Consider the following 24,093-nt stretch of genomic DNA (forward strand, 5'->3'; position numbering starts at 1 on the left):
ACAGTCATTGAAATATTGATAAAGTCTAATATGGATTCAAATAATGTAACTTCTCTTCACAAATATCATAATCTATATGGACTTCAGAAATATTGTTTAGGATAACGAGAAGTGCCACATGTCGAAAAAGATTTTTGGAGAAGACGTTCCTGTTCTAGAGATTGACGTTCAATCTATTATTAATAAACATATACGTAAATCAAAACGAAATAGTCAATATTGAAAATAACTACGGGTCTTAACATGCTACGGGACAAGAATTCTGAAAAATATATCGTGAGAGAAAAAATGAACTTACTGTTAATAACAGGTACCATTACGTATACATATATAAACGATAGGGTATGCAGGTATTAATTCAACATCTCATGAATAGATAAAGTACAGAATAAGAGCATTTGATTTTTTTTTATGGCAACACAAAAAAGTCGGCTAACTGGGCTAGTGATAACCTTTTCGACAAATACTTAAATCGAACCAGGGGTTGTAAGAACTATGTACAAATACCAGAAATATATTATTAAAAATCAAGTTGTGCATGCACATGATATTGCAGTCTCGGGGCAAACTATTTCTCCAAAGTAATTTTATCAAGGCTATGGATATACTTACCTTTCAAAACGCATTACCGCTTTTCCATTTACCATTTATATCTTAGACCTACGCAGAGTTTGAATGTAATTAATAAGGAAAGCTTCTGATCAAAATATCTCCTTATCATTATGTCTGTCATATGGCAGTCTCTTTTCTAAGCACTTTTAGATTTACATTTATTTAGTGACATTGGATAGACACTATTGCAATGTTACAGGAACATTATTGTTATGTTTCAGACTTATTGACGAATACTCATATTAATATAGGCTAATATTAAGGGCCGAAAGTTTCATCAAATTGAACCTTGTAATGACTGGCTTAGCATCCCTCTTTTTTAGCAGTTGTTTATAATTCTGCTATGTTGAAACTATAAGGTCAGCAGCAAAAACTAATAAGATTGTATAATGTGACATTTACTGGGTTCCATCAGACAAAACTGTAATCATTATGGTTATCATATTACAGTCTGTGCTCAGGCACTTTACAACTGAATGATACGCTATGTCACCATTCATATGTCTAAACCATGCTTAAAACTATTCAATATGATATTTTCAGTAACGATTTATCGTCACATGGAAAACTGATATTTGATACATGCACAGTTACAGACTATTAATTAATCAACAGATCATTTATGAACTAACAATTTAGATTCAAAAATATATTATTTCTAAAAGCTCACCTTACTTCAAAACAAATTGTATGTCGAAATATCAAGATCAGTGTAATTGAAGTAATTTGATGATGAAAAAGTCATTTCTGCAAAAATTATCTAAAATAGCAGACATATTTCTACAGCAAAATTAATGTAAGGAATAAAACCGAACAGTTTTATTAATGTCTATATGAATGTCTAGGTTATTTTCTTTGAGCAAACTTATGGAGTATTTTATTTTATAGATCAGTCTATTAGGAAATTACATAATGACAAAAATTCCATTGGAAACTTAAATCAATAATGCATATATATGTTTGTAGGAACGTTTTCACTTTGATAAAATAAAAAAACATATCACATTACACCCAGAAAATAAGCCTTGATTTGATTTGGTCCTTAATGAACCTCCACTTGAAGCTTTGAATACGTTTTGCTAAAATGTATTCTTTTTGTTATGTTGTTTTTTAATTTTAAATCGCACTTATATTCTAATCGTCGTTATTCAAAATTAGCCAATATTAGATAGATTGTCTATCTTTTACAATATTGTTGCATTAAAAATGTTCGGTTGTTAAGTCGATTAGTGTAATTAACATTGTAGTAGTTTGGTTTGTTTAAACAATTTACATGATGATGTATTCTCTGCTTGACAAATCACGTTTCCAACAACATGTATATGAATACATTTTTTTCAGAATTTGTACATGTATATTTTTTAAATAATTGTATATAAAATATAACAAAATGCGACAGCTTGCATGTCAAGAGAAACATAATAGGTAAGCATTTTCGCATTTAATTATATATTTATATAATGATAATTAAATTAACTTATGAATGCAAAATGATGTAATTTTTAGCTTTCAAAACTTCCGTTTCTACATTTGTCGGCGTTTGTTTTTGTTGCAGTTCAATGTTTCTATGGTTCCGATGATTACCTCTAATAGTTGATGTGTTTCTCTCGGTTTTAGATTTGCTTCTGCTTAATCGATTTATAACGACAATTTTAACAGCGGTATACTACTGTTGCCTTTTCTTACCTTTTATGCAGGTCTGAGAAAAGAAACCCCTAATATTAAATGTCTACTGCTACTCATAATTTATTTCAAAAGTTTTTCATCTTATGGCTAAAACAATCAATTCATAGGGCCACTTTGGTTATTTTCTAAAGTAAAATTCATTTGTATACGACTTCGGTTATATATCACTTAATGAAATCACAAAAACAAATAGTATTAGCTGAATAATGAATTTGAAGGCTTTGTGATAAAGAATTAAGCATGAAAGAAATCCGTCAAACACTATTGCTATTTGTTTTTGGATCAAATTCCGTTTAAGTTGATTTATTCAAGTAGTGCCTTTGTTGTGATATTTACATATTATTTAAAATTACGTAAATTGTCAAAACTGTTTCCTATATACGAACTTACCCGTATACACATGTAATTGCTTAAATAGTTGTAATATTGAGGTTGCTAACTATCATTGTATATGACCTTAAGTGAAGTTGTTCATTGTTTATAAATGGTGAAATGCTTGAATCTTTAATGAGAAAAAAATGGTTTTCAAATCTGACAGAAATTGATAGTTCATTGATGAAATCCACATCTTGAGCATTCAAATTGTTACTGTTAACATTATCACGTTGTGTTCTACTCTTCAGTGTACAAACTTCAAAAAGATAAAAACACGTCTTGAAATTTGTATAATCAATCGTTTTGCAACCCAACTTTATGATTCATAGCCCGAGGTGTTTTTTTTTTTATCTTGCATCTGACGCAGTTCGCTGGATTTTATGTTTTCCCTTTATTTTTTCTTTCTTCCAAAATGATATTAATTGGTAATTCAATATAAAGATGAAATAAAAATACTTAAAAGAATGCATATTGTGATGCATTTGTCAAAACCGAAAACATTTTGTAACCTCCAGTAGAAAAAAGTTAATCCAAAAAGCCTTATCGACATACGGGTGTTCTTGTAAACAACACTATTGAAATACTATTGTTATGATGAAGACACATGTGGGGTTCCTTTGCAGACTCTTAACTTATATGATAGTGACAATCAGGGGCCAACAGTATTATATAATGGGCTGCGTCGGATAGAAATCGACCTTGTGCAAATCAACATCAATACATCTGTAAACCTATTTCTGTTTTGAAAATGAATTGAACGGAAAGTCTGGGACTGTGTACAAATTAAATTGTTACTCGAATGCTACAAAACGAACCAAATTTCCTTTAATATTTCATTGTATTTCGTTTATGAATATTCCAAAATCAATCAGAGTCTCATTCATATACATATTTACCTACACTTGCATAAGGTCGATTTCTATCTGATGCAGCTAATTTAATTATTATGATGATCAAGTGATTTGTGATTTACATAAGCGATATAGGATAGATACTATTATCATGTTAAAGACATTTTTTGTTTACTTGCAGTTTCTTTTTCGGATATTGATCTATATATAAGCAACATTTAAGGGTCAAATTCTCTTTTAATTATTATGTTATGTTATACACCTTATCGCTATTCCCGGCCGACCCGAAAATTTCTCCTGCTTTTTCATTTTGGCGTCAGAGATTTTGTTTTATGACATCAACATTTTACGGGAACTTGTGTGATGTCTAGTAATGGCGGGAAAATAACGATAAGGTGTATTTATAAGCCAAGCCAAATATTTATACAATATGACATTCACTTAATTTAAGTCATGATTCTTTTTCAAATCGTTGACAATAGGCCATTCAATAAGAAACTTTGTTTAAATCCGTCAACATACAATATATAAATTGTTTATCTTAAACACCACTCTTCGGGAATACTTGTTGTATATTACCAAAGAAATTACAAACTTTGTTTTTTGAATATTTATCTTACAAAACTGCATGTACTGTTAAAATTTTCTGGCATTTTAGCAAATATTCGTCATTGTACACGTTCGTTAACCCATGAATTACATGTTTGTACTCTTATGTTTCAATTAATGTTAATTTATATTTTTTAACTGTTAAATATAACTGTTTTTCCTTGTGTAGTTTCCCACACACAAGATGACACAATGAATAGGATTATAGAAATATTATGTAAAATAATGATGTAAAATTATTGGCAAAATGCATTTAATTAATTTGACTGTGTTTTTGTGTCCAACGAGAAAAGATAAAATGTGAAGTCTTTTATCTCAAGAGGCATAGCTCCATTTTATTGAATGAAAAGAATAATGTTATATAGGTTGCTTTCGGTGAGGTTTTAGAACTTTAGAACCATGAGAACCGTGGAATGAAAGACAACATTGTTACAAATTTAGTACTTATACACTATTTTTAATTTCGGTGCAATCAAATTGTGAATATCTCAAAAGTAGACTTGCAAACAAATTCAAAATATCAACCTGTCAAGGTTGTTGTTTCTACTTTTTAACCTTTATGACATGTCCATGTTACTTTTAATCAATACGGGCTTCAAATGGTGTTTTACACTATAAAAAGAGAACAATCTTCTATGTCATTATTCAATCTGTTGGACTTCATAAATTGCAATTATCTGTTATTCTGTTTGCTGTGAAATAACTTATTTTGTTTTGTTGTCATATCTTTTTTTCTCTTTTTGTTTACTTGATATATTGCTGTGTCGTCATATTTTAAACTACTCGGGCCACCAAATTACAGTATCAATAGAAATTCTTTCATACACCTACATGCAAATTACTTAACTATGACTAATAAATCCAAGTTAGAATACATTTTAACATTCAAATGGGAACCAATTGTGCCCTTTTTCTGACCGACATGTTTCTTTATTATTATGAGGCTGTCTTCATACAGGAACTTCTTAGGAAGAAAGATAAGAAGTCAACAGTATCCTTTAACTCTACTTTCCGCTATATAGATGATGTTTGTTCACTAAATTCTTCAAAATTTGGTTACTATGTTGAACGCATCTATCCCATCGAACTAGAGATACAGGATACAATAGATACAGTTAAGTCGGCCTCATATCCTGACTTACATCTAGAAATTGACAATGAAGGTCGGTTTAGAACAAAACTTTACGACAAAAGAGATGATTTCAGCTTTCCAATTGTGAACTTTCTATTTCTAAGTAGCAACATCTCAGCAGCATCTGCATACGGGGTATATATCTCCAAATTGATACTATATTTTTGTGCTTGAATTTTCTATCATGTTTTTCTTGATATAGGGTTGCTGCTCACCAAGAGTTCCAAATGGTGAAGTTGGAGCCATCCCTTCGTAAATTTTACGGACACCATCACGAGTTGGTTAACCGTTATGGAATAACCGTTTCACAAATGATATCGGATGTTCCTTACGTCGTAACTACAATCCCCTTCCCTTTCATGAATGTGACCTACCGAATTAGACTATTTAGCGGATTTGGTATTACATGAGTAACAGGACGGGTGCCACATATGGAGCAGGATCTGCTAACCCTACCGGAGCATATAAGCTCAGCTCTAGTTTTTTAGGGGTTCGTGTTGCTTATTTTTTATTTTTCTATGTTTTTCTGGTTGTCTTTTTCATTTCTAGCCATGGCGTTGTCAGTTTATTTTCGATTTATGAGTTTGACTGTCCCTCTGGTATCTTTCGTCCCTCTATTAAGGCTGCTAAGTGTTTTTTTTACCATATTTCAAATAAGAACACAGATTTTATTTTCGCTTCTAGTTTACCTATCTGGTTTCACTTTATTAAATACTGAGCTGTCTACTTGTTTTAAAACTTGTTGCGTACATGGTTCGATTTATTTTTCTCCCATGACTTCAGCCTGTTGATTATTTTAGCCATTCAAAATTTGCTCTTGAAGTAATATTCGATTTTTTGTTTTAGTTATCAGTATATGGTACAATGTAGTAAAGATGTTTTGGATATCAGGTAAATGAAAAGAATAGTTAAGAACTAACTTATAAATGCGTGTAGGTAAACATTTTGATTTCCTTGCTCGTTTTTTGTTTTTGTTTAGATTTTCCTAAAAAATTTCAATTACGATTGACATAAATGAATACAAGATTGGAAGACTTTCATATTGTGAAAAGTTTTAAAAAAACTAAGACACTTAATATTTACGTAAGTGAGTAACTTAACCTTAAAAAAAGGTCCCAAAATATTTTACAATTTCTGTTACCTCCTGTGAAGAATAAATGCGGGGAAACAATTGTCACTACATGTAAACATGTTTATAAATATAGAAACAAATGATACATATGATGTAAATAAACATATGTAGTGCGATGACAGAATAGGAAAAGGTCGATTATTAAAACAGTTTAATTTCACCTCATGGTACACGGCTAAAAATTGGCACAGTCCTAGAAAAATGATTTTACTTGAATTTAAGATTGGTCGTCAAATCGTCGATTGGTGCAGGTTTTTTTAATTTAAGCTTTAAGTCATCAAATGTGCCTTCAAATGCAGATCATACTGGCATGCAGTTAGTCTTCATTTTTTGTTTATGTATAAAACTTCCATCGAATATTCTTCTTTTTTGTTTTATTCAAACATCAGACATAATGCTTTATGCATTAGGCGAAAAAGATAATCCTAAAAGACTTTTGATGAAAAATTATTAAGGAAAAACTAAAACTAAAAACTAACCGGAACATTTTTTTTTTTCTGATTCCGACATCATACACGAAGCGCTGATGAATAGATTTTATCGTTTCTTTTAAAAAAAGTAAAAAAATGGAATTTTTCTTTCCATGTACACATTTTTTTATGAGATAAGATGGTTTAAAACTATAATTTTTAAACTTTCCAAAATCTCTGCTTTTCAATCATTAACTTAAAAAAATTCCGGATAGTTGTATCCCGTCCATTATTGGGCTGAATACATAGTTTTCCCGTTATAATTTGGACTTGATAACTACTTATTTGTGTTGTGTTTTATTGTTTCGTTAAATTATTTGGATGTCTGTACTTCTTCTTTAAGTGTTGAAGTGATTTTATTTAAATTGGAGGCAAAATAAGTTTTCAGTTGTTTATTTTATCAAGATTTCTGAAAAACTGCACCACATTTTCTTTTGACGACCAGAATAATCTCAAAGTACACTCATTTCCGATTCCAATAAAATATGATATAGCCGTGTACCTTTTTTGACGATTAAAATTTCATAAATTTGACCATGGTCACCGGCCTAATGTGGATAATCACCTCAGTGTAGTCATAACATATCTCCAAATGTAATTTATGATTAGCATGCTATTAAATGTTCTGTTATCTAAAGATTGAGAATGGAAATTGGGAATATGTCAAAGAGACGATAACCCGACCACAGAACATATAAAAAGGTGTATTAGATCAGTGAAAATGGACTTTGTACTAGACCCTAAGACATATAAATGAACTAACATTAAAAAACATACAAGACTAACAAAAGCCACAGTCGCCTGACGAAACGCGCGTCTGGCGTACTAATTATAATCCTGGTAACTTTGATAACTTTGTACACCACTGGGTCGATGCCACTGCTGCTTGAAGTTTCGTCCTCGAAGGTATTACCAGCCTAGTAGTCAGCACTTCGGTGTTAACATGAATATCAATTATGTGATCATTTTATAAATTTCCAGTTTACAAAACTTTTTCAAAACACTTAGGATTTTCTTAATCAAGGCATAGATAACCTAAGCCGTATTTGGAAAACTGTTCGGAATTTTTGAGTCTCAATGCTCTTTAATTTTGTACTTGTTGGCTTTGTAACTATTTTGAAATGAGCGTCACTGATGAGTCTAATGATAGACGAAACGCGCGTCTGGCGTACAAAAGTATAATCCTGGTACCTTTGATAATTGTTTACACCACTGGGTCGATGCCACTGCTGTTGCTCTCTTTGTCTGGTATCACCAACCCAGTAGTCAGCACTTCGGTGTTGACATGAATATCACTTATGTGGTCATATTTATAAATTTCCTGTTTACAAAACTTTGAATTTTTCGAAAAACTAAGGATTTTCTTATCCCAGGCATAGATTACATTAGCCGTATTTTTGAACCTCAATGCTCTTCAATTTTATACTTGTTTGACCCAGAGGTCAGAACTTCAGTGATAACATTAATATCAATTATATGGTCTTTTTTATATGAAAGTTTGAAATACTTAGCGTATTTTGGCACAACGTTTAAGAATTTTGAGTCCTCAATGCTCTTCATTTTGTACTTGTGTGGCTTTATAACTCTTTTCATCTTGAATTTTGGGCCCTCAATGCTCAAAACTTATTTTGTTACATAACTATTTTGATCTGAGTGTCACTGATAAGTCATATGTAGATGAAACGCACGTCTGGTGTATTGAATTATAAGCCTGGTACTTTTGAAAAATATTTACACCACTGGGTCGATGTCACTGCTGGTTCCGTTCCCGAGAGTATCAACAGTCCAGTAGCCAGCATTTGGATGTTCATATGAATATCAAATATATGGTCTGTTTATAGGAAAGTTTCGAAATACAAATGATTTTCTTATCCTAGGCATAGAGTACTATAGCCGTATTTGGCACAACTTTTTAGAATTTTGGGTCCTCAATGCTCAATAAATTTATTAAGAAGGGATATAATTACGATACTGTTGTCAAGTCATTAAAGATTGCATATTTTGGCGTTAATATTGAGTCACTGATAAGGTCTTTGCATCGGAACTAAACACATTTATTCTAAAAACAGTTGTTGGCATGACACGGGTTATGTTCTTCTCATATATGTTATGATGGTATGATACTAAACCCCTAACGGGAAGGATTGTGCCTGATGTTAACATGATGAAATCATAATCTGTCAGTCAGTTTAATTGAAGTCTGGAGCTGGCATGTCAGTTAACTGCTAGTAGTCTGTTGTTATTTATGTATTATTGTCATTTTGTTTATTTTCTTTAGTTACATCTTCTGACATCAGACTCGGACTTCTCTTGAACTGAATTTTAATGTGCGTATTGCCATGCGTTTACTTTTCTACATTGGTTAGAGGTATAGGGGGAGGGTTGAGATCTCACAAACATGTTTAACCCCGCTGCATTTTTGCGCCTGTCCCAAGTCAGGAGCCTCTGGCCTTTGTTAGTCTTGTATTATTTTAATTTTAGTTTCCTGTGTACAATTTGGAAATTAGTATGGCGTTCATTATCACTGGACTAGTATATATTTGTTTAGGGGCCAGCTGAAGGACGCCTCCGGGTGCGGGAATTTCTCGCTACATTGAAGACCTGTTGGTGACCCTCTGCTGTTGTTTTTTATTTGGTCGGGTTGTTGTCTCTTTGACACATTCCCCATTTCCATTCTCAATTTTATGTTCATTTTTGTACTTGTTTGGCTTTATAACTATTTTGATCTAAAAGTCACTGATGAGTCTAATGAAGTCGAAACGCGTATCTGATGTATTAAATTATAAGCATGGTCCTTTAGTAACCAAGTTGCCATTTTATAACAATCTGATGTTAATCTGGAGATGATCAATCGAATGTTCGTTTAAATAATAGATAATAGTATTTTTGGAGCTTTTTCGGTATTTTTTCACCGCGATTTTAATGTGAGGATATGATTTCAAACAAGCCTCACATTAAATACCTACACCTTGGTAATAGGTAAGAGGTACAATAAGTACAGAAAAAAATCCTCTTTATGAAATTAGATCATTTCATGTATCTTTTCGTTGAATTACAATGAAAACTGCACAAAAAGGTTTTTAATTATAGCACATTCATTAATTATCTATTTGATGAGTTCATCAGAGTGGCTTTAGTTGAAGGAGTAATACAGGTAATGCATATTGGCGGTCTAGCTTGTATTTCAATGCAGAAAAAATTCTGAGTCATATTCGTTTGGTGTTAAAAAGTACCAGTTTGTCAGCTGACATTGTTACAGGAAAAGAGGGGTGGATTTCTTTACTTCCAGTGATGGTTAATATAAAACAAGCAATGCAATAATGTTATGTTTAATTTTCACTGTAGTATAAGACAGGATAATGGTTTACTCAAACGAAGTATTTATCTCTTTGACCAGAAGATGAATCTGGCATATTTGGTTTTCAAAAGTGACAATTTACCAAAGGCTTATAGTGGAAACTCAATAGTGGTATTAATCCTAAATGCGGTGGCTCACAAAAAATGTCAATCAAATTGTTAAAGGACCTTTTTCAATTTTCCTTAAAACACTCTCTCACTTTAGGAACTTAAGTTAATGTTCAACCAACTATGAAATCACAAAAGCGTACCTTCTTAGCATTGATGGTTTTTTTTTACTTTTTTGGTTTGGGACCTTATCCTTTCTTTACCTTTTGAATGAAATTCAAAGAATAAACTAGGTGAGAAACAAAAACATAATAAATTTCTAAAATTCTTTATCTACCTCATTCAAGTGTCAAATTCAATTTTTGTTATTTTTGTTATTTTTCTTTTCTTTCTTATTCTTGTTTCTTTTCTTTTCTCTTTTATTCTTCTTATTTTTCTTATTCATTGTTTCTTTAATCCAAGCTAAGTAAGCAGAAACTCTGGAATAAACGCTAGGTCTATTTCCTTCGCAAAAGAGAACACCACCCGATAGTACTCCTACTAGTTTTTTACTGCAAACCATTGGTCCACCACTATCATTCTGAAAATACAAAATAACATGTAATAAATACATATGACAGTATGTAAAACCACAATCTTCGGTAAATCAAGGAAACCAGCATCAACTCTAATTTTTATCGCTGACAGGTAGAAAACAATTTGCCATATCATTTTTACAACTCATGTTATTATATTCAATTCTAACTTATAGTACTATCTTTATTATATTGAAACGTAATTTGAACCACACGAACCTCGAAATAAAGTTAGATTTGTTTTTTGTTACCTTGGCACAGGTGTTTCCAGGACAACGTGTATTTTTTTATTTCCCCTCTTATTACATTATGTTATTGTTTCTATTTCGATTAGCTAGGCAAAAAAAACATCATCATAAAACTAGAGGCTCCAAAGAGCCTGTGTCGCTCACTTTGGTATATGTGAATATTAAACAAATAAACTCATCATAGATACATGGATTCAAATTTGATATATACGCCAGACGCGCGTTTCGTCTACAAAAGACTCATCAGTGACGCTCAAATCAAAAATGTTAAAACGGTCAAATAAAGTACGAAGTTGAAGAGCATTGAGGACCGAAAATTCCTTACAGTTTTGCCAAATACAGCTAAGGTAATCTAATTCTGAGGTAGAAAAGCCTTAGTATTTAAAAAATTCGAAGTGTTGTTAACAGGCAATTTATAATTATGAACATATCAATGATAACTCAAGTCACCACAGAAGTGCTAACTACTGGGCTGGTGATACCCTCGGGGAAATAAATCTACACTAGCTGTCGCATCGACCCAGAACACACATTGATTCATGCGTTCATGAAACATTGCGTTTTGGTGATGGTGATGTGTTTGTAGATCTTATTTTACTGAATAGTTTTGCTACTAACAATTATCTCTATCTTAAATGAATTTGGCCCAATAGTTTACATTGGTAAAAATTGACTATAAAGGGCAATAACTTCTAAGGGGGTCAATTGACCACTTTGGTCATATTGACTTATTTTAATGTTAGATATTTGTGATTTCATCTTTAATTTTGATATGAGAAATGGCAATAGTTTTTGATGGTCATTCAATTAATTTTAATTGTGCAATGATATTGTTTTGCTTCGATCACGACTTCAGATAAACGTACTATTAGAAGGTATTCCCGTGATTAGGTTTTATATCATGATTGTCTTGGTAGAGGGTAAGTGCTCACAAGAAAATTATGAAACAAAAGAGTTCGAAGTGTTTAAATTGAAATTACCCCCTCGATTATTTTACGGACACTGCAACTAGTTGGTTGTCAATGACGGAAAATCTGTTTCACAAATAACGACTGATATGTTTTAAACGTCTTCAGCGTAATCCCGAACTTCTGCATACCGAATAAGACTAACCTTCATTTTAGTATTTCCATGAACAACATGACAGGTGCAACATTTGGAGCAGGATCTGCTTACCTTTCTAGAGGAACTGAGATCATCCCCGATCTATTTTTGTTGGAGTTCGTGTTGCTCAGTCTTGAGTTATCTATATTGTGTTTTATAATCATTTGTTTGTCATTTTGGTCTTTTTTTCATTTTTGCCATGGTGCTGTCTGTCTCATTTCGACTGATGAATTTGGAAATCTCTGATTTATTTTGTCCCTCTGTTATCTTAATTTAGAAAAATATAAAACGAAAATAGCAGGGTCGACATGCTACAATGTTTATTAATCTTTTGAAAAATTGCGTTATAATTTGAGTAAATGAAATATAGTTACAGTGCAAGAATCCTTTTTTCCCTCTTGAAGACATATCATGTCCTTCAAAGCAAGACCAAACCAAGAAGTTCGGCAGTATTCATGGGTGACAACTGGCATTGACACTACTTGCAGACGATCAGGATAATTCTCCCCTATAATCAAAATTGTTAAATAGTACAAAGGTTGTGAAATTTAATTAAATCCTGTATAATTATGTATCGTAACATCAGTTTCCAAAGTTACGTGAAAGTTAAACGCTAATAGAGAAGTTTAACCACGCCTCATCATTTGAATTTTCTCGTTAGTCGAAATCGGACTATGATCTATATATGTATCTGTTTACATCCACGCTATTGATGTGGTTTTGTTTTTTTGCAGTTGAAAGAGTAAACCTAATTTTATGGCTCTATTTCCTTTATACAATCCATCCTATTTTTCTTTTTTTAATTTTGCTATCATTAGATCTTTTTCAGATTAAGAACACAATTAGACAGATGTGAAATCGGTTAATGAAAAAGTGTAGGTCAGTACACAAATACACCTTAATAGAAATATAATCTGCGTGTTACAAAATAGGCCAGTTCCAGGACACGGACGAATATATCAAGTGACTTCCATCACCACGTGACAAAAATGTATGCATTGTCATTTCCAACATGTGTTGAGAAAACGGGTGAAAAATTTTGATTTTATCATGCAGAAAATATTTTGGAAATTAAAAGCTAATAAGATGGTCACCCTCCCTCAGTCATACGGTAATCAAGATTTCGATCTTACGGAACATTTACTATTTATATACTACCCTACAGAATGACGATTATGAAAGTGCTGGAAACTTTTAATAGAGTTGGGATACAGACGCGCCTTCTATCTGGCAAATAACGTCATACCGGCGTGCGAAATTGACGATCTTTGTCACTGAAAGACATGATTCCAGAAATGAGCTATTGTTTCAACACCACAAACAGTATTGTCACAGGTCATGTTCATTGATAGTATATGGAATTGGGATTCAGTTTTTAATGGTGCTGTTGTATGTATTTTGAAATGTAACCATTACAATAAAATTTATAAAATAGTCATGTGAAATAGTATAGAATTGTGCTAATACAGTTTAGTAATGATGTATTTATTTGTATTTTCGATCCATGTTTTTACTTATAAATCAAAACTGTGTAAGACAAATTAATTCCTGTGCATATAATTTCTAAAAATAAAATAAATGAACTACAATTTGTTTCCAATTTAGAAATATATATATAAAAAGAGAATGTCTTCAACAGCTAATATAACTGAGTGAGTTGAAGTTTACAACAACGAAATATGACGAAATCATTTACGAAATCTATTGAAAATGAAGATTATTCTACATGTTATAAGAAATTACAACATCAACATGAAACAATGCATAAGGAATAATGATTCAAAGCCATGGATAACCGATAAGTGGACAATTTTGCCTTGGCATTGTCAGTTTGTTTTCTAGATTATTTCTTTAGTACCTGTCGACTCTCTTTTGTAAGGTTTCAAATCTTGATAAAACATTAAATAAAATGTTATTTGTTACAACTGATTCTGTTGTTATGCGTTTTCTAGAGAAGAAAAGACAAAACTGAAAGTCTAGGTGTCTGATTTATTTTCAGTGGTAATGCTATTGATAGTTCTGTCTGTTGTTTGATTTGTTTTTTGTTAAAACAAAAATTCATGATATTGTCCTTTTGTGTTCGACATATAAGTTTGAATATCCCTTTGGTATATTTAGCTATTGTTTCTCTAACTAAACGTCAATTTATGATAAAACATACCTCTTGTAACTGTATTTCCCCATCCGGATATTGTACACAACTCTCCGGTATAATTTTTTCCTATATCAGTGTCTAGGTCGATTTTATTAATGGTAGACCCGAATTTAAGCGGCCTTCTAAGTTGTAGTAGCATAAGGTCCCTTTTCATTTCTGTATTAGTAAATATGAAGTTCGTGTGCTGAAAGATATTACTTTTATAATTAGGATACACTAATGGTATAACTAATAGGTGTTCAAATATAAATCTTTTAAAAAAAATCGTGATTATTTTCTTTTTTGTACTTAAGGAATTACTCTGTTAGTGTTTTATAAAAGGATTTTCATGCGCCAATATTCTTGTATATCCAGCTAATATTATTCAAGGACTTATGCCACATTGTTCTAAATATCTAGAAATAATCGAAACCTCAGTTGATAGATTTTTAAGAATGTGAATCTACGGATGGACGCAGTTTACGAACTTATCATTACATAATCTTGGGTAATTTAAGCCCTATTTAAACGCATATGTCTATGATGCAATATTGATACATATAGTGGTTAAGGAGGCACCTACAAAATAAACACAGAATATAAAGAGGTAAAATTACTACAGAACTCCGGGGAAAATTCAAAACGGAAAGTTTGTACTCAAATGGCAAAATCAAAAGCTTAAACAAATCTAACTGTCATAATCCTGACTTAGTATAGACATTTTCTGATGTAGAAAACGTTGGATTACACCTGATTTTAAAGCTAGTTTAACCCCTCACTTGTATACCAGTCGCATCAAATTCCATTATATTGACAACGATGCGTCAAAAAAACCAACATACATGATAGGTAAAAATATCAAAAATAAGTGTACATCAGTCAACATTGTGTTGTAATCATAATCAAGAACGGAGAGACGGGCAATCAGGGTGGGCGCATTATTGCCCAAATATATAGTTGGGTATAAAATATGCCACTTAAAGTCTATACCTTATAGAAATTTTTCAAAGGTATAATTGTTTTCATCTGACTCAAACGAGAACTTCCAGCTGCTACTCTTATATTCTTTACCCTAAAATGAAAATAATCAAACTGCAGCGTGATATAGGAAACTGATTTGGAATTGGTTGTAATTTATTCCAATGAAGAAGGCCGTAATGGCCGAAACGTATGGGAATTTGTTTTATAGTTTTTATTATATATATATATTACCAAATTTGTTATATATATATATATATATATATATATATATATAACAAATTTGGTAATATTGTCAATGAGACAACTCTCTATAATTGACCGACACAGAAATTAACAATTATATGCCACATAAGGTCTTCAAGAGTTTTTTGGACAACGATCTATATCACTTTACATAACCCGTCAAGTAAACCCTAATTGAATTTTTGTTTCAAATACATATTTCATTTATTCTTTGAAAAAAAAATATATCATAATCTATGTCCAGTTGAAGAAAGTGACACATGAAAGATTTTAGATTTATCAAATCTCAACTTGTTAAAAAAGAAATGTGAATAACTTTTACTGAGATCGTTTTTGATGAGTAGTGAAAAGAAGCAAAGGTGATAATTTGATTATGACAACTGAACTTGACTTGAATATCCCTAATAGGTTTCTGCACTTTGCAGAACCGTTGCTGAATTTTGGTCGGTGACGAGACGCATTCATACTACAACTATATGAAGGACTAAACTGCGTATACACGTAAAGGTATGAGCATTCCTGTCCTGCTATCTTAAAACAAAGGAAATATTGGGTGGTTGAACCCTCGTGTCAGCACTATCCTACAACCACATATCAATTTAGTGGCGGGATCTGAGGGTTGGAACTCCCATTTTTAACGATCAATGAATGGGGACATATTGTTGAACCCCACTCCTATATTATGATTTGAAACCCCCATTTTGAAAAAATGACTGTAGATTTTATTAATTGGCAAAGAAGAAATAATTCCAATTATATGCCAATTAACCGGTTTTTTTAGTTATGCAGTATTGATTTTAAAATTTAAACCGCATCTATAAACATCTTAAAACTAAAAAGACCATATTGCTTCAGGGCATATGAAGTTTTGTCTATGTTCTAAAATACAAAAGAAGGGGGCACTAATGCACATCAATAATTCTTAGAAGCTTCGTGTAAAAATAATAGTATGACGACAACGAAGTTTTTCTTTAAAAGGTCTCTATTTGGATGTCTTCTGACTTTTGTATTTAATAGTTTTTTAACTCTTGATTAACACTCATGTCAATTGTAAATTAGCCTCTATATTTGTTCTACAGTATTTTGACATTGAAAACTCAATCTTTAGAATACCTTATTCATGAAAAAATATAGGATTCTTTGATTTGAGAAAGGACAAAAAACAAACAATGCCAAAACATATCAACAATTTGATAATAATGATAGGAAGGAAACAATTAACGAAACACTTCATAGAATGTAACGACTGAGTAGTGAAATGATTCCAATCAAAGAGTTTGAATGATTTCAGACGCCCCGGTAGGGTAATCATGATTAATACAGATGCGCATTGTATTATATTTTCAACTGTAAATAACATAGCTTACGGTAATTCAGGATAAGTATTACAATGTCCAGCTGTAATAACCCAACTTTTGTCAATAATTGATCCACCGCATATATGGGTAAAATTGTCTTTTTCGGTTCTTCTGATCTGAACAGAGACCTGCCATGGATGATCTTCAATGTTGGCATTGTCACCATTAACTATCTTTACACTTGTATCAGCCGAAAATGTCTACATAATGATAGAAAATGAATTAAAGATATATGCATAGCAAGCCCCAAGTAAATACATAAAGAGTAAAGAAATGCTACATTTTTTATCAATAGATCTCCAAGTTAAGACATTTTATTTATAGTAATAATAAGATAACATTTTAGAAGTTTTTCCTTAAAGAAAATACAATTATCATAATGAATTCGAAATCACTAGGAAAAGAGAGTGTGTAGCGATTGTACAATTGCCATCATCAAGTCACGGAGAAAGCTGTGACAATTCTAGAAAGGCGATGACAATTCCTTTGAAAACGGAAATAATACCGTTACTCTAATTTGTTTCGTCAACATTGATTCTAATTTACATTTGATATCCGTCAAATTGTTGCTACATTGTAGTACACAACATGCATTGTCCTTATATAATTATCGAGAACGTTTCCTTTGTATGTGAAAACATATTGATGTTCATTTTAAAATAAGGAGCAGTGTGAAAACTCTTAAAATTGAACTAAGTTCATCTTATATTAACTTAATGTTCATATACGTACTGTAGACATGAAGAACACTACAAAAATATATGAAATTATTTTTACTATTATCAAAATCATTCTCATGTATTTTTTTCATGACTAGAATTACAATACATAAGTTCGAGTGTGACTTATCTTTGGGTTTGTACGTTAATGAGTAACTCGATAGGTACAACAAAAAAAACTGGTTACACATTAGGAGCAACTTAGAAAAGCCCTTTTTTTATTGAACGAGTTGCTCAGTGTCTGTTTTTTTTTTTTTTTTTTTTTGTATACTCATAATAATGTAGTTTGTTTTTTTTCATTTTTTTAGCATTGCGTTGTTCTTAAATGTATGAATTTTTTGAACGGTATTTGTGTCCCTCCTTTAGACAAAAACATAATTATTTGTACAATCATGATTGATATACCATATAATTGACCAATAGCCAATATTCCGAGGAAACCAGAATTTATGGCAGTGGATGTCCTAAAAATTGTTTAAAAGACTCAACATAACTGAAGAAATGATTATTTAGAACTTGAAAAACATTTTTAGATGAAACAAAAGCAAATTGCCGTTTAATACTATTTCGTTTGTTTGTTTGATGCGAGTAAAGCATAAGACGCTTGTTATGCACTTAGTCTCGCTCTTCTGTGTGTACATGTGATAACTTACTTTTTTTTATTATTATCTTGATTTGTCTGTTTCTAATCGATTTGAGATATTTGAACATAGTTAAACTATTGTCGACTTAATATATAGGTAATTACATTTAATTATTAACTTACCGACAAATACACTGACATTGAGCACTCGATACATCTTCATGTTTCCAAACAACACCACGCCTGAAATTGAAAATAAGATTAACAATGCGAGTTACGTGCATCTGATGGCTCGCTGATCCTCTGTATGAGGGTGTTACTTCATTTATCAATTAACCTTTGATTTCTACAAAATATCGTACCCATAAAGTTATATTTTAGAATAATGCCACATGCAATAAAAGAATAAATGACAGATATATCAACATTTACTTTTGAATGTTAGACAGCTTGTACAAGGTACATATTTAGTCATCCTATGTTAGATTTCATCTTAGTACATTCACCTATGTTAAGGTGTTATATTCATCAAGGAACTTATTCAAGCGATAGTCGGTATCGCTTTTATTTTTGTTGCTTGTGTCGAATGATAATATTTAGTGACACAGACATGTTTCAAATAAATTGATTTAGTGAAAACACGCCATTAACTTGCATAGAAAGCATTCTTATCATTCGAGATATTCTATGAAATATCATGATTGAAGAACTATATTATTTCTTTTCCAGTTTTTGTAATAACGACACTATGTAGTGGTATTTACCTTTGCAGTCATTTAATTTTACCATTTAAGAAAGAAAAATGTTTGCATGATTATATGTTTTCTTGTCTGATATTGTTTCAATAAAGATAAAATGTCGTAAGTAGATATATTTAATCACTAACTTAACGAAAATTAGTATTTTTCAAATAAAGGCAACAGTAGTATACCGCTGTTCAAAACTCGTAAAGCGACAAATCGGGGTAACAAACTAAAACAAGTTTGATTAGTATATAACCTTTACTTTTCTTGTGTAGAAATAGAAAAAAAGAAATTCTATACGAAATGCCCATACCTTAATTCATTCTTCTAATTCATCTATATCAAAATTAATCATATAAGCTAAAATAACATTTGAAAAAATCTGTTATATTCCAGTGTAGCCATAAAGAAATCTGTCTTTATGTAATATAACTGTGAGACCACCGAAGACGTCATCAGCCTGAGGAGAAATGAATGCGGGAACATATTCAATTAAAATATATTTATATTAATCACAAATATGATGTAAAATGTAAAATAACAAAAATACCAAACTCCGTGGAGAATTCAAAACAGAAAGTCAATTTTAAAATTGCAAATGAAAGACTCAAACTTATTTAACGGATGCAAAATAACAGTCGTATTTCTTATATGGTACTTGCATTCTTTTTATATGTTGAAATGGTGGATTAAACGTGCTTTGGTCGCTACAAAAACCTCTCACTTATATGACAGTCGCATACTTCCGATTATATTGACAACAATAAGTGAACAAAACAAACAGTTTATACATAAACAAACCTTAATTCAAATTTTCGTCGTTCAACCTACCTCTTCTGAAATGATATGTACATATGAATATCCAGGTATTTATATACATACATCTACGTAGTGCGTGGTATGTTGTTGAAGCTGTTACATGTTGTTTTGAACATAAGATTTGTCAGCATGTCGATTAGAATTTACTAATTGACACTGGTTAAGGAAACTGTAATATATAAATGTGTATGTTAATACTCCTTAAGCTCTAATGTTTATAGAAGAAATAGAAAATGGAAACGGTAATTAAAATCCATCAGTCAAAGGAAAATAAACATTCCATTAGCAATACGAAAAAAGACGAGGTTTAAACAACGTTTAACATAACCCTAACGTGATAACAAATACAATTTACTACAACAAACCAAACAAACACCAACATGAACCCTGGTACTTCATAAAGATGGATTATTCCTGTATCATAAGTTGTACCCACCATGACATGTGATCACATTCGGTTATTTCATAAACAAAACAAGGACGAAGATATAATGCCGAAAGGCTTGTTTAAACAATGTTTTGGTCCAATTTGCAAACTTGAGGAAGACATTGTATTCCTTTTCCAGGGTCATGCCTAAATAATGTTGACGTCATTCAATAAAAATCCTTATAGAAGAGCATGATTGAAAGTACCATAACATTTTTTAAAGTTTTGTTTTATTTCCGACTAAATATTGCGAATGTAAATTAGGTTTTTTTTTACAAAACACATATTTTGAGCAACAAGTCATTAGGATGACAGAATATACAATAAACCACTAGAACATTGTAAAAATAAAATCGTCTTTTTTTTTAAAACATAATCAGGGACAGCTGGCATTTTTGCAAGAATTTGTCTATTTATAAGTGTGCTAGGTTTTATGAATAACTGATAAAATAAAATTATGCCATTAAACAGTATTTTGGTAGACCAGAGAGCTTTCTGGTTTTTATTGCAATCTACTTATGTTCTTATTTCTTCAAAAAGTAAATTCTTGTGTATCATAAGTAATCCATGGTTTTTTAGTATGTACATTTTTAACTTTTAACAAATTACTTACACCAAACACATACAAAAGGATTGTATTTACAATTTAAACGGGACATTCAAAGTTGATCTAGATTTACTTGGTGAGACATTCTAGTAGCAATAATGTCAGATACCAGAAAGACAATCAAAATTCAAAATAAACTGACAACGCCATGGCTTACGCACGTATCTTCTAGAACATATAATTTGAAGCTTGAAATCAATGAAAATACTTTTAAAAAAACTGATCCGCTATTTTTTCATGTGACAACTTTATGACAATTATTCTCCATCGGGTAACACATCGTTATACAGGACTAACACTATATATATATATACTATAATAAACATTATCATCCTTTATTACTGACAAAATAGCTGATCTATGGTCCACCTACCATTTGTCAATATACATATCGTGCTTGTTGCAACTCTAGAGAAAGCTGACAAGGAAAGGCATATACTTGAAAATTTTTGTAACAATTCAGCAAGTTTTTCTTATTGCAAATGTTCTTTACCCCAAGACCTACACGTTTGTACTTTAACACTTTAATTTATGTTTTGATATATTTTTATATTTTAAACATGACTATTTTCTTGTGATCGTTTCCTACATGTACATTCAGGATGTGACATTTAAAACAATTATTAAAATATTATGTAAAATAATCATGTAAAATTATTGACAAAATGCATTAAATCAATCTGTCTGGTTGTTTGTATCTAACAAGAAAAGACTAAATGACTTTTGTATTATCCTTTACCACAAGAGGCATAGCTTCAAGTATTTGTTCAACATATAAAAGCTGGGCGAAAGAAACAAGAGGGGCAGTCAAACTCACAGATCGAAAACAATCTGACAATACCATGGCCAAAGAAAAAAGACAAAGAGACAACCTATAGTTTATCAGACTAAAAATTTAGTTTTTGATTAATTTTAAAACTATGTTTTTTTGTTTTGTTTATTTTTCTGCTGCTTACATGGCTTGGTCATTTCTCTCTTTTAACTTTAGCTTGTTGATTCTCTTAGTCTTTCAATACGACAGCTTGGCGGTGATTTTGTAATTTATTCGTTTTTTATTCTATAGCTACTCACCATTTCAGTTTAATCACGTATATCTATTATATAGTAATTTTATAAAATTTACTCTTTGCAAAACTATGTATTATTCTTGATGATAATGATTTTTTGTCCCAGTCGGATAACCCTGGCCTCACATTTTTTGGTACTTTTGGTCCACGGCGATCTTCAACTTGGTAGTTGTTATGGCTTTCAAACTTTTTACATCTGAGCATAGTTTTGTGTGGACGTAGCGCGCGTCTGGTGTATAAACATATTTTTTAACCTATTACCTTTGGATGGCTATTATTCGTTTGTTTTTCTGTAATATATTTTCTCCCATGTATCTGTTTATTTATTGTAACCCTGTCGTGTAATGTTGAAATTTTAATATTATAATTAACACTGCCATTTAAGCGGTAGGTTTGGCATGCCACAAACCGGGTTTGACACTCCAATTTTTCATAAAATGCCCTGTACCAAGTTAGGAAAATGGCCATTGTTACATTATAGTTCGCTTCTCTGTGTGTTACGTTTCGGTTTTGTGTCTCTGTTGTGTTGTAATTCTCTTATACTTGATACGTTTATCTCACTTTTAGTTTGTAACCCGGATTTGTTTTTTTCTCTATCGATTCATGAATTTTGAACAGCGGTATACTACTGTTGCCTTTATTTATATCTTTTTTATAGTTTTCGTCACCAATACAGTGTAATAAAGATGTTTTGAATATCATATAACCTGATTGTTGGAATTTCTGTTGTCTATATATGATGTATCATTAACTTGTTCTATTTTGAATTTCTAAGAATTGGGGCATAATCTTTTCTGATGAAAATTAAGAATAAAAATTGCTTTTGGTTCATTTAGTCAATTACAATTATAAGAACACATCTCCTGGCCATGTGCATGTCCTCATGGGTACTATCATACACAATGTATCATTTAAAATACTCAATTGTATGGTCATTTCGTTAAACATCTCAAAGTTTTAAATCGGAAAAAAACACAGACCACTAAGGCCAATACGAAAGCTTTCAATACCAAGAGTATTTTTAAAAATAAAAGGCAATTTCATTTCTATACACATTGTCATTGAAAATAGAAAAACGACCCGAAAAACTGATGTAATCAGAAGGACTTTAAACTAGATATGAATTCCAGTGCGTGTGATTGGTCATAATCTGTTTGATTTAAAGTTAAGAATTATTTTCTATATAACTAGGAATCAAAGTTATCAACGCCGAACAAATCTGACACATTTAGCATAAAAAGTAAAATCACAAAAATACTGAACTTAGAGGAAGATCAATTGGTAAAGTCCATAATCACATGTCAAAATCAAATAACAAAACGCATCAAAAACGAATGGACAAAAACTGTCATATTCCTGACTTGGTACAGGCATTTTTAAATGTAGAAAATGGTGGATTACACCTGGTTCTATAGCGCTAACCCTCCCACTTTAATGACAGTCTCATCAATTTCCGATATTTTTACATTGATGCGTTAAATAAACAGACACAATAAATATAATAGTCAAAATATGGGTACATCAGTCATCATCGTTTAACAATTTTAAAAGGAACAATTTAAGGTGGTATGGGTGTCTTCCTCCATCTTGGATTGTAAAAAACAGAGAATCAAAGGTCCAGATTTTCCATCAAGTTAGCAAAATTTGATGCAGGAATGCAGATGTTTAATGTACATTTTCATTTAAAAGTACCAATTTATAAGAATATAACTTCTAAATATTGATATTTTTGCAAATGTTAATCATTTTTGGTTGTTTTTATTTTTTTTTTAAAATTGGCATTTTAAGGGGAGGTAACTCTAAAAAAATGCATTTTCTGAAGGACTCTGTATGGAATTTTCCTATTTTGTATTTTAGCCGGAAAAAACGTACGGTGATCCTATCTTTTCTTTTGATATTCTCAAAGCAGTGTCTGAAAGCTATCTTTTCCTGAAGTATTTAACAATTCTATCATTTTGTTTAGTTTCTAATCACAAAATGGTGTTTTTTCCTGTATAATCCATACAAAATGTGTCATTTTGTCCCGTCCTGTAGCTTGAGAAAATGCGCGGTGACCTATCATTTTTATTATATTTTTCAACATGTATCAATAGATACAACATTTTGGCAAAGTATGAACAAATTCTATCATTTTTATTTTAGACTCCCATACCACCTTAACAGAACACAAAAACATCTACTATTTACGAACACATTTATTGATCTGAGTGTCT

At 31.3% G+C, this 24,093-nt stretch overlaps 1 protein-coding gene across 2 annotated transcripts; it reads right to left on the reverse strand.

Moving 5' to 3' along the window:
• Window positions 1–10,584: 10,584 nt before the first annotated feature.
• LOC139481272 (trypsin-like) lies at window positions 10,585–19,948 on the reverse strand. Of its 2 annotated transcripts, none has more exons than XM_071264452.1 (8): window positions 19,792–19,948; window positions 18,401–18,460; window positions 17,648–17,664; window positions 16,925–17,115; window positions 15,324–15,405; window positions 14,361–14,538; window positions 12,574–12,707; window positions 10,585–10,852 (listed from the first exon to the last, which is right to left on the reverse strand). In XM_071264452.1, exons 1-8 carry the CDS (start codon window positions 19,838–19,840, stop codon window positions 10,628–10,630), a joined length of 936 nt encoding a protein of 311 aa, XP_071120553.1. In that variant the 5' UTR covers window positions 19,841–19,948; the 3' UTR covers window positions 10,585–10,627. The 2 variants fall into 2 exon arrangements, with proteins under 2 accessions (XP_071120553.1, XP_071120554.1); XM_071264453.1 differs by having other exon boundaries at window positions 19,762–19,825.
• Window positions 19,949–24,093: the final 4,145 nt, after the last annotated feature.

The sequence above is a fragment of the Mytilus edulis genome, chromosome 7, assembly GCF_963676685.1.
Source record: "Mytilus edulis chromosome 7, xbMytEdul2.2, whole genome shotgun sequence".
NCBI lineage: Eukaryota > Metazoa > Mollusca > Bivalvia > Mytilida > Mytilidae > Mytilus > Mytilus edulis.

What these genes read in the sequence shown, in the direction of transcription:
- LOC139481272 (XM_071264452.1), bottom strand. Translation starts at nt 19,840, where the DNA reads ATGTATATAAATACCTGGATATTCATATGTACATATCATTTCAGAAGA. An exon ending in CTTTGAAAAATTTCTATAAG is followed by an intron (nt 14,539 to 15,323) that starts GTATAGACTTTA and finishes AATATCTTTCAG; the next exon opens with CACACGAACTTCATATTTAC. An exon ending in GGGAAATACAGTTACAAGAG is followed by an intron (nt 12,708 to 14,360) that starts GTATGTTTTATC and finishes TTTTGATTATAG; the next exon opens with GGGAGAATTATCCTGATCGT.